General features: G+C 33.4%; 1 protein-coding gene and 1 pseudogene across 1 annotated transcript; both read left to right on the top strand.

Annotated features, from left to right (window-relative positions):
* The first annotated feature begins 489 nt into the window (after positions 1–489).
* LOC133313345 (flavonoid-6-hydroxylase-like) lies at positions 490–1105 on the top strand. Its single transcript, XM_061514709.1, has one exon. It carries the CDS (start codon positions 605–607, stop codon positions 1103–1105), a length of 501 nt encoding a protein of 166 aa, XP_061370693.1. The 5' UTR covers positions 490–604.
* An 8459-nt stretch (positions 1106–9564) lies between these two features.
* On the top strand, positions 9565–12874 carry LOC133313344 (cytochrome P450 CYP82D47-like; annotated as a pseudogene).
* The last annotated feature ends 7011 nt before the right edge of the window (positions 12875–19885 follow it).

Here is a 19885-nt window from a genome sequence, read left to right as displayed (position 1 = left end):
TGTCCTTGGAATTTTGTGTTTTTTTCTACCTCTGCGGTGAAATTTGATTTATTTTTATCATTAACTTGGCATATTTACAAATTTAATTTTCAAAGTTGTGTGATTTGTATAAAGTTTAGGGTGAGGTTCACCACTTTGTAACTTGAAAGAATATTTTTTTAGCAAAGTCATAAATACTAAACATAGCTTATATACGAATTTAGTTTTTTTTAATATATACAAAGTCATATGCTTAAAATATGTGCAACTTACACAAATATTTGTATCTCATGGCTACTTAAAAGTAACAAATTTCACATGACTCTTCATAATAATTACAACTCACTTGTGTGAAGGTGAAGATAAACCACTTACAGCATGTTCTCTTCTGTTTTTAATTTCACCATCATTAATTTTCTCATTTTCTCTCAACGGGGTTGGTACCGGAGTATAAAAATTTAAAAATAAAATAAAATATTTTTACTGTATTTTGCAGGGACTAATTTTAGCTGGTACAGACACTACCTCAGGTACATTGTCTTGGGTTCTCTCACTACTTCTCAACAACCGTGAAGTTCTAAACAAGGCTATACACGAATTAGACACACAAATTGGAAAGGATAAGATGGTTGTGGAATCAGACTTGCAGAAGTTGGAGTATCTCCAAGCCATTCTCAAGGAAACATTGCGCTTGTATCCACCAGGACCACTCAGTGTGCCACACGAGTCCATGGAAGACTGCATCGTTGGTGGATACCATGTGCCCGCTGGCACACGTCTCTTGACTAACATTTCAAAAATTCAACGAGATCCCCTGTTATATGTGCACCCGTTGGAGTTCCGCCCAGAGAGATTCCTCACAACACACAAGGACATTGATGTCAGGGGACAACATTTTGAATTGATTCCATTCGGTGCAGGCAGACGAATGTGTCCCGGTCTCTCATTCGCTCTTCAAACGATGCAACTAACACTTGCTACTCTGCTACAAGGGTTTGACATTGCGACTCTTGATGGAGGACCAGTCGATATGCTTGAACGTGTTGGGTTAACCAATATCAAAGCCTCTCCGCTCCGAGTCATTCTTACTCCGCGTCTCTCTGCCCATGCTTACGCTGAAATTTAAACGCTCAAGATAATGGAAAGTATTAGGGCTACTCCACTTGATATTCTTATCAATCTGTGTTTTTCCCCCATGTTTTATGATTTGGTGTGATCATATTGTTAGTTATAGTTATAGAAATATGTTGAAACCTAGGAGGTGTCAAGTAGTCAACGAATAAAATCTTTCGCATGGAAGATTAAGGATTGGGATTAAATGTATCTCCCATGTCTAAATTCAATACTATAGTCTATATCATATATGTTTGAATAATAATCGAAATTATTTTCTGCGGAAAAGCAGAGAAGGAAAACGAGTGAAGAGTTTACGAGTCCCATGGGAACTCAATGCAGACTAGGGGGCATTTGGTACAGGAGAAATTTTTATTTGTCCGGGAATCTCAATTTTCAAAAATATGATTTTTGCATTCAGTTTACGATAATATCTGAAAATTTAAAATTTAGAAAAATTCAATTTCCCAAGAATTCCTCAAAATTCCGCGTACCAAACGCCCAAGAGTTTTTCATGGTGAGTATGATACCATATTGACAAACTTAACACACTGTGAGAGAAAGTGATGTTGGGTATGGCTCATATTTCGCATGCTGATGATGGCCTTAGTTGTCGGGCTCATTTATCAAAGTAAAATCGTAATATAAATTGAGATTTTAATTAACGAAAACAAGTGCACGAGGTTTAGGGGTGGAAGTTTGTGGTAGATATCAAAGTTACGGAAATAGTACCACATTCCTAAAATGATGTCGAGGAAAATTAGAAATTTATACTTAATTAATAATTATTGTAGAACTCTTAATTTATAAGGGAATTTTTTTTTTAACTAAGTGAAAGAAATTATAATTTTTCTCTACATATATAAAGAAATAACATATCTACCAAAAACAAAAAAAGGATCAATTACACTTTCTTAAAATATCTCCATATACAGTATAGAGAAAACATTCCGAAAAACATAAACTTGAGAGGTAAGGCGGAAATACATCAAGTTGTTCTCAAATTGTTTTTATTTTTTAGGGCTTTATTAATCTAATGCAATAGGAGAGAACTTCCTCATGCAATAGAGATAATTATGTGTGGGACCAGTGGCGGACCCAGAAAAATTTGTTTATGTCTCCACATTTAGTGGTGGTGCCCCCGAAAAAAAAATTTGTAAAGAAAATTTAAATCAATGCTTGAACCCGCTCATAATTTAGTTGCTTCCATAACAAGCTGCAGGCAATAGTTTAACCAATTATTTCCCCCCTAAATTTTACCAATCCTCCAAAATAAATATGAGAATATATTCCAGTATATTCATATATCAGCATTCTATTTTATAGTGATGAATAAAAAAGTCAACACTACCTGTACAGAAGACAAGCAAAATCATAGTGAATGCCTCGTCTCTAGATATTAACTTATTTGAGAATGTCAGACCTGCAATCAATCCTCTCTTTTTATAAAAATGAAAAAGGAAACAAAGGATGAAGAGAGCATGAGAATGAGTGGATGAAGAATAAGTTTTCTCTGTGATCAATTTGCGTTGCTACGTTGTTTTAATCATCTCAGTACGTTGCTAACTAATATAAGAATAAATATCATTTTTGGTCCGTAACAAAAAATTCGGTCCCCACTTTAGTCCATTATAAAAAAAAATTAGTCACCTGGTTTCTATGAAATTCAAAGTGAACCCATTTTGGTCTTTTTGAGGGACTAATGTAGGTCTTTTTTGAATTTATGAGGGACCTCGATTTTAACTAAATTGATCCACTTTAAATTTTCTAGGGACGTCGAGACTAATATTTTTTTGTAAGGAACTAAAATGGGAACTATGTTTATTGTTATGAACTTAAAATGATATTTACTTCTAATATATATATATTGAACCAAGAGACAAATAAAGACTTATAATCAAGAAAGAAAGAAAAAAAGCTGAAATGAAAATTTTTATGACCGCACTTGCGGGCATTTGCCCGCAAGTGTGTCCGCCACTGTGTGAGACCCACCCATTATAGAAAAAAAAAAGTAACACGAAAATTGATGTATATATAGGGAAGAAAAATTCTATCATACAACATAAGAGTATGTTTTCCTGTTTTTTATTATCAAAATAGCTATTCAGTTCATGACTGATGTTGACCAATTTAGGTTTAAATAAGTTTTTGTTCTTAGAATTTTCAACTATTTAGATTTTGTTCCTTATAATTTATTTATTTTATTAATTTTATTTATATTTTCACTTACTGGGAATTGTCGGCTTCTATATCTTTATTAATTTAAATTTTGGCCACTATAATTTCTCTTAATCAAATTACAGAATTTTTAAAAAATAAATAAATTTGTCCATGATATTTTACTTATTAATTAAAAATTTTATTTTTTATTTTTCATAAATGATTAGTCTCTGTAATTTTACTTATTAAGATATTAGTCTCAAAGAGATAAAAATAAAAATAAATGAAAATATAAAGATCCTAAAAATTTATAAGAACCAAAATTCAAATAAATAAAATAAGTTAATTTAATTAATGTTATTATATGTAAAAATTATGCTTTAATACGACATATATTTATATGATCCACGTCAAAAAGTTTTTTTTGAACACAATAACAATGAATAATTAAAATTTTATAAAATTAATTTAATAATTTGGTTCCTAAATTTGTTTCCGTGTATGGGTTTGTTTTTCACAAGACTTATATGGATAAAGTTATATACAAAAATATTCAATTGATATAAATTTTTGAAACATAAGACAAGTGAATAAATTAAAAATTATGAGAAAAAAAAATTAAAAACACCGTAATATAGTTTTCTCAAATGGAATAACTAATAATATATCTACATTTCAATTTTTGTAAATTAAGATTATAATTTAATTTAATTAAAAACATACATTCATTGTTACTTATTCACTTTAATTTTTAAAAAAACAAGCTTCCTTTAAAATAATATTATAAAAGAAATTATAAAGATTCTCAACCGATAAATTCATGTTATGTATAAGCATCTAAGGCAGTTATTGGATCGTAAAGATTCTCAACCGATAAATTCAAGTTACGTATTGTGCCAAGTTATCGGATTCTTATGAAGTGGCGGAGAAGTGATGTGTCAACTACGTACAGTGAGAAAACCAATACGAAGTTGCTGATTCTTGAATTTGTCGGTGTTACAGCACCTCGAAGATCATGCTGATAAGTGATAAGCACTTTTGAAGCTACTTGATAAACAAAGAAACAAGCAAGAATCATGTCTTCGAACTCCAAGGCGGCGAAACGGCAAAGTCTTGTGTCAAACGACAAGCAAGTTGAAGTTGGTAGTAGTAAGGAAAGGAAGGGCACAGAGGAAGGTGAAGGAGAGTTCGAGAAGGAAGACTCATCAGTATCTGTGACGAGCCACTTGTGCATAAAATCGATTGATCGGAATATGGATAAAGAAGCGGTTCTGCGGCGAATTCGTCATCGAAAGCGGATGAACAAGGCGAGAACCCCTGTGGGAGCCATTCTATGCTGGCCTTTCTCCAACAACACACGAGACGCATCTGTTCAGGAAATGAAATGGGTGGACGATGCATTTGCTGCCTTGTAAATGGGGATTCTGTTTTTGTGCTTCTTGCCTTTTGGGCTTGGTGCATATCTTTTACTGGGAAATTTTAATAACTTTACTCTTGTATTCTTCCTGTTACTTCCTAGTATTGGATGTTGTGTTGTAGAAAGCTTTTTTCTTTTTTGTAAATCTGGAGGGCGGCTACAAGGAAGGCCAAAAAAAAAACAAAATTACAAAGAAAGTTGTTGCAAATCTACAGCAACAGAGTCTACCAGGAATCTAGACCTGAAAGCATTCCAAACATGAATAATAATGTCTAATGGGGGATCATCAAAAGACATAAACTTCTGAGGAGTTGCAGCTAGCCCAAATTTAGCCAGCTTATCAGCACAAAAAATATTCTCTCTGAGCCAAAGATCCAACTTCAAAGATTGCATCTTCTGCATAATGCTTCTTATACGACACACCAGCAGGGAGCATCCAGCAATCTCTGTATCACCAGCAATGCATAAGTGAGCTTATTTTGAATCACAAGTAAGAATAAGATTTGATCAATTGATCTTGCAAGCTAGGAGGAGGCCTATTGTGAAGTTTGTTCAAGGAGGGAGAATTGTTACGGGTGAAGTTTGTTGCGAATCTAGCAAGTGTACTAGTCGTACAAGTAATAAAATGATGAGTAAAAATCGTTCCCACGAGGATTTGTGTCAAGCACTGACTGACCATATGTATTTGAGTTGAATCAACCAAAAGATCATTGATTGCTTGATTTCTTGTCACCAGAAATAAAGTTGAATTGCATAAAATTAAGATTTGATAAAACAAATAAAATGTACTTATAATTTAAACAAGTAGTCAGATGTCATTTTCCCTCAAACATGAATTTATAGATGAACCAATTTCCATTATGAATTATCTACTATGTGATGTTGATCAACCTTTTTCTTATCTTCTCAAGATGTAATCCCTTACTACCCTGATAGACACATTAATCAGAAACCCCAATCCCTTGGAGATTCCTTTCTTAATACATGCATTAATTACTAAGGTCTTAAGAACACATCAGAATCCTAGTATCAATCCCTTGACTACTAGAACACTGATGATGAAGTTGTCAAAAATAGAGAAACAATGTAAACATGTCTGTTCTACACTATTCCTCAACATGAAGAATTAATCAAGACAACTTCATACAATCACATAATAGATAAACAAAACATCTAATTAACCTTTCATAAATTCAAACTTGAGTTCCATTGAATCAGACTACAAAAGACTCTGCTCAGACATAATACAAATAATAACAAGAGAAGAAGAAGAAAGATCAAACTCCATTGTCATGAGAGTTGAGTCTTCAATCTTCAAGTACAATTACATGAAAGTATACTAACAATTACAATACTAAGTCCTAAGAATTTGGAAAGTCAGAGAAAATGAGGAGTCAGATAAGATCTATGAAAGATCTGACCTGATCTCCCTTCTCCTAGTGTGATGGGAAAAGTCAGAATATCAGAGAATGGATATGAGAGAGTTGCATATGATTTTTGAGTATGAAGGCCCCTTGTCCTTTTATAGTTTACAAATTACAACTGAAAACTGACTTCGGCGCTAAAACGCCCATAAGGGTCCAATTTTGTCGGATGCCCAACTACTTTCAACTGTCTTGGGCGCTAAAATGTTTTATTTGGACGTTTTAGCGCTCACGACCAGAACCTTTTTGCACATCAGAGCGCGAAAACTCTGGACTTGGCCGTTTTAGCGCTCAGCACCAGCACTTTTTGACTTCATTTTGCAGCAGGGCGCTAAAACGCTTGACTTTGGGCGTTTTAGCGCCCAACACTTAGAATTTTCCCATTCTTCAGAATCTTCTTATTTCTCTCTTTTGCTTGTTGAGCTTTATTTCCCTACAAAAACAATGTAAATTTTCAACATAAGCTTCAGAACTTGTATTTGAGAGATTTTCGGGACATTAACCTCTTTTTCATCCATTTAATCACACAAATTGATATTAATTCATGCTTTAAAAACCTGATGAACTAAGGGTTCATCAAGTTGCAACCGTATAGGCAGGTTTCGGTTGAAAGGCGTGCAAGCCATAAACTTGCTAAACGCTTCTTTGGTCCTTACCCCATTGTGAAGAAAATTGGAAGTGTTGCCTATTGTTTGTAGCTGCCACCTGATTTTCATATTCATCTGACGTTTCATATATCCTTTCTCAAGCCATTTAAAGGGAGTTTTGATGTTCAGCCTATGCCTCTTCCAGCGTTAGCTGTTACTAATAGACATGTGCAAGTTCCTTTAGCAGTGTTGTCGGCTCGTGTGGTTTCGGTGAAGGGTACTCCTCAGCGCCAATATTTGGTTCAGTGGGCACATGCAGTTTCAGAGGACACTATTTGGGAATCAGAGGAACATCTGCGTCTCTTTTACCCAGCCATGGACCTTGGGGACAAGGCCATTTCTGAATATGGGGGGATTGTTATGCGAAGAGCTTCAAAGCGAGATAAGCAGCACTGCGTGAGACTGAAGGAGTTCGTAGCTTGAGTTTAGGCACGTGCTAAATGTAAATAGTGAAGTTAGTTGTAACTGTGCGTGAAATAAGGGAGTCGTTAGAATTTTTATGTAGTTTGTAGTAACTGTGTATAAAGTAGGGTGCTTCTTAGAAAGAGATCATCTGAAGAATAAAGTCCTTTGTTCATTCTTCATTTTTCTTTCTCTGATAGGTTGAAACCTAACATACACACAATATATAGGTTGGAGTGTGGCCGAGTGGGAGGTTATGGAAAAAATTTCACTTATGAAAGTTCCAGGCTAGGTAATTCTGAAAATACCTAACAACAGTTATAGCTAGAACATTGGTTCGAGATTCAAGTTGTCAGCTAAATCAACATAATTAAAATTTTCATCAACAAAACAATGATTAGATTTTTAAAATTGTATCATCATACAGTCTTAATATATGTTGAATTATAATTTTCCGGCCTAAAGTGCTCCACTTTAGACCATTTTCAACTTTGACTAATCAATTGGATGAATTGTCATCACGCATTGTTATTTTAGAATCGTTTTTGCTTATTTTTCTATCTTTGTGTCTTCAGTTAAGATGATTTATATCTTAAAATACCGTGTATAATATTCTAACCTATCCATTGCAAGCATAACAATTTTTTTTTGTTCAAGCAGAACAATTTAGTTGTTGCTTGTAATGTCCCAACGTATCTAGCATGCTGCTGGCTCCAATTTATATTGTGAGAACTTTTTTAGTTAAATTTGTAATCGTTGAAAATCAAACAAAGAATACCTGATTGAAAGTAAATAAATAATGGGTTTGTGTTTTCTAAAGTTACTTTAGATAACTTTATCTAATATTCACCGAAACGAAGTCGTTTTGGGACGGAAATCATGATATTTTTTGTAATTTTAATTTATTTCAGGGTTATAATAATCTTTATCATTCTAATTTTTTAACCCAAAATAACGTCGTTTTGATGAACATTAGATAAAGTTATCTAAAGTAACATTAGATACTTTTTTCCCGTAAATAATTTACAAAGTAGATGCATGATTTGTCGAACATTCATTTCAAAACATGTTTTAAGTTGCAAGATGTTGAATACAAAAAGGAAGAAAATTCTAAAAAAGAATAAAGAAATTTTTATAATTAATTCAGTTGACCACGAGGTTTCCTACCTCGTCAATGTCATTCCAACGGATATGCTTAAAGCGTAACGGACCGATATTACCATCTCACAACTTCACATTAGCGGACAATCAGTCGGTACTCAATAATAACACGCACTCTATTTTGTTTTTGTTTTTGTTTTGTTTTTTTTAAATTAATATATTTATCAATTTTTAAATAATAATAAAAAAATTTCTACTTTAAAAGTAAATTAATTAATTTATTATTTATTTATTTATTATATTATTTATCAATTTTTAAACTAACATGATTCAAGTTAAGGTATGATATGGTTCCGAATATTAAACTCAACAGTTACGATAGTATATCATTTTTGAACAAAAATCCTATTGGAGAGAGATTTCATTGGCATGAATTTAATAGGAATTGAATTTACGAATTTTCCAATTATGAATAGGGCGCTTTAACCATTTAGCCATGAATGTTTAGTGGGGAACAATCACTTACCTGTTCAATAAATAATGATAAATACACAGTATTATTTCTTTATATAACATTATAATTAGAAGAGAAAAGTGTGTGTAATTTTAAAAGTAGTATATAAAATGATGTCATTTTAAGAGAGAAAAAAAGATAGATAAAAGAGAAAAGAGTTGATAAAAAAAATAAAAGTGTGGGTCTCACCTCTTCTTTATCAATCCTCTTTATGAGATTGAAATGATATAAGTTGTGTATAAACACTTTTTCCGTATAAAAATCCAACAACATTATCAAATAGATAGAAATCAATAAATAGAACAAGGAGAAAAATCAACAAACAACTCTAAAAAAATGGAGAAACCAATATGCTCCTCTCTTTACTCTTCTCCTTGCAGCACCGCACTCTTTTTCTTCTATCTTTCTCACCAGCACAAGCACCTCATCAAAGTCAATCTTCTCCCCTTCGTTTTTGAGTAGCCGCCGCCGCTCTTTCCTTTCTTTTTTTCTTAGGCTGTTGCTGCCCGTCTTCTTTTTTTTCTTTGCCTCGGCTTCTCTTTCTTGTAGTATGTTTGAAAAAACAAACCAAATGGGGAATGGCCCCCACCATTATTTGTGAAATGGGTGACGGACCCAACACTCAACTGCCACAGATAAAGTCCCACACGAAAGTAGGAAGCAAGCACATATATACAAGTGAAACACCGCGAAACACAATGCCATCATTTTACTTCCCACGGAGTTGCTTTTAGTTTCTATTAACTATATCAAGAAGCTCATATCATAGCCCTATAATCATATTCCAGCTGCAGATCTTCCAACGCCATGGACCTGCAAAATTCCCTCTCGCAATCCATATTTCCGTTGGCATTTAACATCTTGGGGCTGTTGTTATTTCTCTCAGTTTTTTGGTTCATATCGAGAAGGCGCACTGCTGCAGCTGGAAAAGCACCGCCAGAAGCTAGCGGTGCGTGGCCTTTGATTGGGCATCTCCACCTTTTAGGTGGCTCACAACCACCTCATATAACTTTGGGCAACATGGCTGACAAGTATGGACCGGCATTCACCTTGCGGCTTGGTGTTCACCGAACTTTGATTGTGAGCAATTGGGAAATGGCTAAAGAGTGCTTTACTGTAAACGACAAAGCATTTGCTAGCCGTCCTAAATCTGTAGCCTTTGAAGTGTTGGGATACAACTTTTCCATGTTCGGGTTAAGCCCCTACGGTTCCTATTGGCGTCACGTACGCAAGATAGCCACCATGGAGCTCCTCTCTACCAAGCGGATAGCGATGCTCAAGCACGTCATCGAATCGGAGGTGAAAGAAGCAATGAATGGGAGTCACAGTTTTTGGTTAAAGATGAACAAGAGTGGTTCCGAAAAGGCAGTGACTGAGATGAATAAATGGTTTGGGGACATTACCCTAAACGTTATGTTCAGATTGATGGTAGGAAAACGTTTTGGTGGGGGGAATTGTGATGGTGACCATGAAGAGAGCGAACGGATCATAAAAGCATTCAGAGACTTTTTCGATCTGAGTGGTTCATTCGTTGTCTCTGATGCACTGCCGTATTTGAGATGGATGGATTTGGATGGACGAGAGAAGCAAATGAAGAGGACGGCAAAGGAGTTAGACAGCTATGTTCGAGTTTGGCTCGAAGAACACAAACGTAACAGGAATTGTGGTGAAGGGGAATGGAAGGGTAAGCATGACTTCATGGACACGCTTCTTTCCATTGTTGATGATGGTGAAGAAGAGTTTGACGGTCGTGATGCAAACACCATTGTCAAAGCTACTTGCCTGGTATGTATTTTTTACTGTCGCAGTCAATATCACGTGTGTCGATTTAATTTGTCCTTCGAATTCTGTGGTTTTTTACTACCAAATTTGATTTATTTTTACCATGGTATATTCCCAAATTCAAATCTTAAAATTATCCGATTGCATGGAGCAATTAAAGGAAAGAAAGCAGCCTATCCACTTGGAGGAAGAATTAGTGGGGGATTTGGATGGATTTTTCTTATTAAAATAAATCTTTTTTTAAGAAAAATAATCTTTTGAATCATTTTGTGCGTTTGAATTGTAACTTTTAAAAAAAATAGAATATTACAAAAAAATAAATTAAAATGATATTCTTTTTAGAAATCACAATTCCTTAAATACGAAAGAAATATAAAAGTGAAAAGTTAAATAATTTTTTAAAAATTTAATTTTATCTCAATCCTACTCCTACTGTGCCATTCTATTACTACGTACCATCACTAATTTTATCTATAAATTTTTTTGTAAGCTTTTATATATAAAATTTATTTATAAATGTTAACATTCAAATAATTTTTTATTTGAAAATAATTTTTATTTTTTTATAGATTTCATCCAAATTTAAAATAACTTTAACTTAAAAAAAATTATTCTAAAAGAAGCCATAATTTTTTTTTAAAAAAAATTAAAGTCTATTCAAACAGCCTTAATAAGGTTAGGTCTATTCACTCTTACAATAATTACAGCTAGCCTCATTTGAAGTGAGTTGATGTTTTAAATAGATTGACTTAATTATCAAAAGTTTTAAAAATAAAATAATGCATGAACAACTACGGCACCATAAAGCTTCAGGTAATGCTTAGCAAATTTAGTACTCAATTTTGAGTAAAACGTCGAAAATAGTAAAGAGGCGGATCAATTTAAAACATGCGTGTAAGTGTTACATTCAACATCCTTAAATATTTAATGATTTTGATATATCAATTATATGAGTAGAGATCAATGATTAAAATTGAGCGCAAATTTTTTTATCCTTATATAAATTGATGATGTCCCATAAAATAATTAAAAAATAAGCAAGTGTTGTATCCAAAAAAAAAAAAATAAGCAAGTTTAACTCAATCCACTATAGTTAATGTGTTAAATTGAGTTTACCTGTTTATATATATATATATATATATTGACATTGTAAGAATCAACGTGCCTCTCTCTTCGAATGAGAGATTAGTCTCATCCTTCTTCTGGTGGTAAAGCTTGATGTACCCTTTTTTCCAATGAGGGGATAGCCTTCGGGATCGTACTCCGAAGACAAGGTAACCGGAGGAGGTTGAATGAGAATACCTACATGTTATGTCAAAAAAAATTAAAATTAAAATTTCATCTATATCCATAATTTCTTATAGATGCATTTATTTTCTACACATGAAAATGGGTACTTTACACTTTGCTTGGTCCCAATCTCATCAATTGATAATATATTCAATTTTAAAGGAATTTGCCATTTATTCAGATTATATGATTTGGAAAGTAGTGACGGAAATTTACAATTTCAACTTGAGTAAATTACTAAGGACTTTGTTAGATTTTGTCTTTTCCTTGAAAATTTCCATTCATTTTGAAAACTTACTAGAAGGTAAAGTTAAAACACTTGCATACATGCAAGTTCTCATAAATTTTAAATTTCACCATTATAAATTTTGTCATTTTTCTCTCAATAGAAGAATGTTTTTACTGTATTTTGCAGGCACTAATTTTAGCTGGCACGGACACTACCACAGGGACATTGACTTGGGCTCTCTCCCTTCTTCTCAACAACCGTGAAGTCCTAAGCAAGGCCATACACGAATTAGACACACAAATTGGGAGGGATAGGATGGTGGTGGAATCTGACTTGCAGAAGCTCGAGTATCTGCAAGCCATTCTCAAGGAAACATTGCGCTTGTATCCACCAGGACCACTCAGTGTGCCACACGAGTCCATGGAAGACTGCACTGTTGGTGGATACGCTGTGCCCGCTGGCACACGTCTCTTGACTAACATTTCAAAAATTCAACGAGATCCCCTGTTATATGTGCACCCGTTGGAGTTCCGCCCAGAGAGATTCCTCACAACACACAAGGACATTGATGTAAGGGGACAACATTTTGAATTGATTCCATTCGGTGCAGGCAGAAGAATGTGTCCTGGTCTCTCATTCGCTCTTCAAACAATGCAACTAACACTTGCTACTCTGCTACATGGGTTTGACATTGTGACTCCTGATGGAGGACCAGTTGATATGCTTGAACGTGTTGGGTTAACCAGTATCAAAGCCTCTCCGCTCCAAGCCATTCTTACTCCGCGTCTCTCTACCCATGCTTAAGCTGAAATTTAAACGCTCAAGATAATGGAAAGTATTAGGGCTACTCCACTTGATGTTCTTATAAATCTGTGTTTTTTTCCCATGTTCTATGATTTTGTGTGACCATATTGTTAGTTATAGTTATAGAAATATGTTGAAGCATACAAGGTATCAAGAACTCAACGAATAAAATCTTTCACAGGGAGGATTAAAGATTTGTGATTAAATGCATCTCCACATGTATAAATTCAATACTATATTATACCTGTTTGAATAATAATCGAAATTATTTTCTAAGGAAAAACAGAGAAGGAAAATGAGTGAAGAGTTTACGAGTCCTACGGGAAATGTTATTAAAACCGGCTCAGCATTGTCCCGGTCGAAGTACCGGGTTACTGGGTCACTGGTTCAACCAGTGGGTCACTGGTTTAATCGCATGACTTGGTAATTATATGTAATTTTATAATTTATATTAAAAAATTATAAACATACTCAAATATCTAAAAAAAAGGGTAAAAATTTCAAATATTTTAATACAAAAAGTAATAAATCATATATTATTATCAAATAAAAAATCAAACAAAAATATAATGATCGTGATACGGGACTTTAGGTTCAGAAAATGACATCTTTAACTATAAATTAATTCAAAATTTTATGCATAGTACATAATTGAGATAATATTAGTGTTGTAGAAGTATAACTTATGTAAGTCAATAAGCAAAAAAATATTCAAATATTGCTATTATGATTTTTTTTTTGAAAAAAACAAAAATTTAGATTTTTTTTGGGACCGGACCGGGTCACCGGTTAACCGACCGAGTCACCGATTTTATGAAAACTGGCGGGCTCGGACCGGGTCGCACCGGTTCTGATGCATGGCTGGTCTGTTGCTTCATCTGAACCGATTATATGACCGATTTACCGGTTTCCGGATCGACCCGCCCGAGTTGGTCCGATTTTAATAACTATGGCCACGGGAATTCAATGCAGCCTAAAAGAGTTTTTCATGGTATGATACCATATTGACAAACATGACATAGTGTGAGGGAAAGAAGAGAGAAAACGAAATAGTGAAAACTCATAGTTACACAATGCATCAAATTACTAACAAAGACTAGCTAGAGCTACTTACTAATCAGCTTCTATAATAATAATAAAAAAAGTCCTAACTAAATATACGAGCAAGAATGTAGTGGTAGCTTATACACATGTATCTTTGTTAATACAATCAACTATATTTTACATGTTTGAAAGTTAATCGGATTGATTTTCAGAGAAAAAACTAAGAGGGGAAATTAGTCAGAAAAACATACGAAATTCAATTCAGCTGAGAGAAGAGCTATTCAAGCTAGGTAACATGGGAACTCCAATACGATGTTTAGAAATGAGAAACATGGCAAGAATGTAGTGGTAGCCTATACACATAGAATTGAGTTAACAAATAGTGAATAAATGTTTAATTAAATTAAATTGTTTCTAAATAAATATGTGTTTATAATATAAATTTTATGAAATTATTAATTTGATTGTAACTCATCATAATTATAATATTTAATTAATATAAAGTTCTGTGTTAATTGGGTAATAAAACAAAGTGGGTCGAGCTTGACTCAACTGCCCAACCCTAAGTATACTGGAGACAAGTGCACGATGTTTGGGGGTGGAAGTTTTTGGTGGATATCAAAGTTATGGAAATAATACCACATACCTAAAATAATGTTGAGAAAAATTAAGAATAGAAGCTTAATAAATATTAAAGAACTCTTAATTTATAAGGGAACAACTACATGTAAGAGTAAAAGAATTCTGATTAAGTGAAAGAAATTATAATTTTTCTCTACATATATAAAGAAAGAACATATCAATAAAATAAAATAAAAACCAATTACACTTTCTTAAAATATCTCCCTACACAATATAGAAAAAAACATTCCAAAAAACGTAAAGTTAAGGGTAAGGCGAAAATACATCAACTTGTTCTTAAATTGTTCTTATTTTTTATTATTAAAGTAGCTATTCGGTTAATTACCAAAAAAAAAAAAAAAGCTATTCAATTCGGTTGATAATTGAAGTTGACCAATTTAGGTTTGAATAAAATTTGGGGTTCTTACAAAATAATAGTAGTTCAATTGGTGTTAAGGAATTGAATAGGCGAGGTTGAGAACATAGGTTGAGAATAGGGGTGAAATTGGATCAGGCCGACTACATGGGCCTACAGCCCGGCCCATTAGTGGCCTGGCCTGGCTCGGCCTTTTTACTTGGCAGGTTGGGCTTGGTCTGATGTAAATGTTTGATTATATAATTGGACAGGTATATTAATGTATTAAGCCTGGCCCACGAGCTTCTAAGATTGGCCCAATTGTTCACTTTCATGTTTTTAGCACAGCCTACAGCCTTAATCTTCAATTGTTCGTGAACCGAAGAGTGAGGACTGAAGTTAAGAGTGAGGACTGACGTGAACCGACGAGGGATTCTTCTCCAATTCTTCGTGCAGCTCTCTCCCTCACCTTGAATCTTGTGCACGTGCAGCTCCATCCTCCAGGTCTGTTCTCACTTCTCCCCCCTTCTGTCATAGACTCATAGGTCATAGCATTATGGTTCCCCTTCTGTCAATTGACGAAGATGAATGTTGAGATGAACTCGGCCAGATCGGGTATCAGGAGTTTCTGGGGATGGTGAACATGCTCGATGATGGTGTCCCAGATTGATCTTGGCGATGGGTTTGAGGACTGAGACAAATCATGATTTTCCATGCCAAGATTTGGCACGTGTTAAAGAGGTTATTTGATACAACTATAATGGCTAAATCCGAATCTACTATACTGAGAGTGACGACCCTTGAATGAAACTGGCTATAACCAGTTCCGACATGGTAATAAAATGTCAAAATTGAATAGGATTCTCGTTTTCTATGTTACCCACACAAAAAAAAGAACACTGCTGCATGACAGCCTGTGATAATTTTTTTTTTTATAGACTTCATTTTTTAAAATTGACTTTTCAAAATTTTTGTTTGGGATTCGTAGCCATCGTTAACAAGACTACTATCAATTGAGTCTTTGACCCTTTTTTGTACTAGTGAGAGTAGAAATGTTTGTATTTGTCACTGCAAATTGGGCTTGCATTCAGCTTATACAACTCCGTTATTCACTAGATGAAGCTTGCAAGACAGTCTATTATGCTTTTACGAATTGGTTTGAGATTAATTTTTTTGACTTGCTTAAATGTGTGTAAGAGATAGTCTGTTGTTGCTTCTGTCTTTTCTTCTTTCGCATGGTTATTGATGAGAAGAAAATATTAGATGTTCTTGCTTCGGTAACATTATTGAAAGGGAAATGTTTGTTGCGCATAATGTGAGTCTCACATAACCAGCATATTTCAAGGTGGCTATTGATGATGAGGAATAAAAAGAACAAGAGAGAAGGAAAGGGAAAGGGGAATATGAATGATACAGAGATGAGTTATGTGAATTAAGTGAGAAAGCTTTGTGTGTTTTTTTTTTTTTTTTTTTCGGCACAAGATGTTGTCTAAGCCCACGTTTAAGTACTAATTAACATTGTCCTATTGAGATATGTGTCAGAGCTTAAATTAAGTATATTTATCTGCATTCTTTTTTATATTTGGTTCCTTTTTTTTCTCCCTCTCTTAAATTGCTATACACCTTGCTTAGGAGTTTCATATTATTGTACTTACTGAACCTCTAAACAAGCCAAAATAATGAATTTGAACTTTCCAACCCTTTTCATTTTGGAAGAAAACCTGAACACCAAGTGGAACTCAGTTGAGAATGTGAATCGTGAAGATGCAAAGTGACTATTCTTTTCTTCAGATTTTGTAATTATTAATATTGTTTAACCTATAATTTTAGAGACAATTACCGTTGTCCTTTATAAAATCTGATTAGATTTTATCTTCTTTGTTGCTTTCAGTCAGTTTTGCCAACGAATTTCATGCTATTGGCAAAGGTTTCGGCCAAGACTGATATGCCATTTTAGTCGTTGTAACTTGTAACTTGAGAACATATATTCGATTCTTCAGTATTGTTTTTGTGAGGGATTTAAAGTCTTAATCTTAAGACTCGCGACCAAATCGGACTAGTCGAAAAGCGATGAATCGATTTGAATATCCAAAAAAAAAAAAAAAAATTAGGGTTCTTAGAATTTTCAACCATTTAGATTTCGTTCCCTATAATTTATTTATTTATTTTATCAATTCTTATATTTTCACTTACCGTTAATTGTCGGTTTCTATATCTTTATAATTAAAATTTTGGACACTATAATTTCTATTATTTAAATTATTAACCTTTTTTTTCAAAAATAATTTTGTCCATGTCATTTTACTTATTAATTAAAATATTAATTTTTATTTGTCATAAATGATTAATCTCTATCATTTTGCTTATTAAGATATTAGCCTCAAAGAGATTAAAATCAAAACAAATGAAATTATAAAAACTCATAAAAAAATATAAGAACCAAAATTCAAATAAAAAAAGTGACTTTAAATTATATATAAAAATTATGCATAAATATGATTTAAATTTGTATACTCCACGTCAAAAAAAAATCGAACAGAATAATAATGAATAAATAAAAATTTATGAAATTATTGTTTATTAATTTGGTTCCTAAGTTTATTTATGTGTGTAGGTTTGTTTTTAAATTTACAATATTTATATTAAATTAGTCCTGATTATGTACTAAAGTGATATACAAAGGATATTCATCACGTGATATAAATTTTATAAATTTAAAGATTATATTTTAAACTTGTGAATAATTTAAAATTATGAGAAAAATAATTTTACAAACATTGGAACATAGTTTTTCAAAATAGAATAACTAATAATTGAAGTGAATGTATATACGATCTTTTTCTTGTTATACATATTTACAGATAAATTTAAATAATTTTTAACTAAAAAGTAATAATATATCTACTTTTCAATTTTAGTAAATTAAAATTAAAATGAATTTTAATTTAATTAGAAAGATACATGCATTGTTACGTATTCACTTTAAATTTTTTAAAAACAAGTATACTTTAAAGTTATTTTATAAAAGAGTTTATAAAGATTCACAACGGATGAATTCAAGTTATGCATAAGCATCTAAGGCAGTTATTGAATCGTACATTTAATAAGAAACTCAATGGAATATGATTCTTATGAAGTGGAGATGTGATGTTTCGGAACTACGTACAGTGAGAAAATCAATACGAAGTCGCTGATTCTAAGAAGTCTTTGCATGCTGCTGGATGACCCAATTTTTAGGTGGTCCCACTCACAAACAGAATGATAAAAATGGTATAAGAAAAAAAAAAGCAGGGACAAAATAGGAAAGTTAATTTTTTGTTTGTGAGACCAATCACTAAATGGGCCTCGAGCCCTGGACCATTCAATTTTTTATCGCTGATTCTTAATTGTTGTCGGTGTCACAATACTTCGAAGATCGCATCCCACCGTCCAAAAATAAAATAAATAGAATCTTTAACTTTATTCTGCCATCACTCATAAGTACCCTTCGTTTCAACACCACCACGACGCTCATGCTTTTGCTCATAAGCAGTTTTCAAGCAACTTGATAAACAAAGAAACAAGCAAGAAAACATGTCTTCGAACTCCAAGGCGGCGAAACGGCAAAGTCTTGTGTCAAACGACAAGCAACTTGAAGTTGGTAGTAGTAAGGAGAGGAAGGGCACAGTGGAAGATGAAGGAGAGTTCGAGAAGGAAGACTCAGTATCCGTGACGAGCCAGTTGTGCATAAAACCAATTGAGAATTATCGGAATATGGATAAAGAAACGGTTCTTAGGCGAATTCGTCATCGAAAGCGGATGAACAAGGTGAGAACAGCTGTGGGAACCATTCTAAGCTCTCCTTTCTCCAATAACACACGAGACGCATCTGTTCAGGAAATTAAATGGGTGGACGATGCATTTGCTGCCTTGTAAATGGAGATTCTCTTATATTGTGCTTCTTGCCTTTTGTACACATTTTTTTAATGGAAATCAACGGTTATTATTTTTATAATGTTATTTATGATTTCAACTTTGTTTAGATTGTATTGCGTTACACTACGAGTAACTTCACTCTGAGTTTAATAAACAAATACATAACATATTTTCATTTAAATATTAAAAAAGTGTGTACAAATAAAGTTTATTTCATTCTAAATGGAAAATAACGTCATATAAAAAAGCTTTCTACAACACAACATCCAATACTAGGAAGTAACCGGAAGAATACAAGAGTAAAGTTATTACAATTTCCCAGTAAAATGTATGCACCAAAGAAAGCCCAAAAGGCAAGAAGCACAATATAAGAGAATCCCCATTTACAAGGCAGCAAATGCATCGTCCACCCATTTAATTTGCTGAACAGATGCGTCTCCTCGTGTGTTATTGGAGAAAGGAGAGCTTAGAATGGTTCCCACAGCTGTTCTCACCTTGTTCATCCGCTTTCGATGACGAATTCGCCTAAGAACCGCTTCTTTATCCATATTCCGATAATTCTCAATTGGTTTTATTATGCACAACTGGCTCGTCACGGATACTGAGTCTTCCTTCTCGAACTCTCCTTCATCTTCCTCTGTGTCCTTCCTCTCCTTACTACTACCACCAACTTCAACTTGCTTGTCGTTTGACACAAGACTTTGCCGTTTCGCCGCCTTGGAGTTCGAAGACATGTTTTCTTGCTTGTTTCTTTGTTTATCAAGTTGCTTGAAAACTGCTTATGAGAGCAAAAGCACGAGCGTCGTGGTGGTGTTGAAACGAAGGGTGCTTATGACTTATGAGTGATGGCAGAATAGTTCGTTTGTAATATAATGGAAAAAAAAAGGTGTGTCATTTCTAAACGAAATATCTTATATTCTTTTACTCTCATAAAGAGGTGGGATCGATATCTTAAAAAAAAAATTCCTCTATTCTCTCTCTTATGATTTATCTATTTCTCTCACTTAAAATGATATAATTTTGTATCGTTTAAAATGATACACATTTTTCTCATAAAGTTAAAGATTCTATTTATTTTATTTTTGGAC

The sequence above is a fragment of the Gastrolobium bilobum genome, unplaced genomic scaffold, assembly GCF_033153095.1.
Source record: "Gastrolobium bilobum isolate Gb01-03AN ecotype WA unplaced genomic scaffold, APGP_CSIRO_Gbil_v1 utg14062, whole genome shotgun sequence".
In the NCBI taxonomy this organism is placed as follows: domain Eukaryota; kingdom Viridiplantae; phylum Streptophyta; class Magnoliopsida; order Fabales; family Fabaceae; genus Gastrolobium; species Gastrolobium bilobum.
This window is presented reverse-complemented; position numbering and strand designations above follow the sequence as displayed.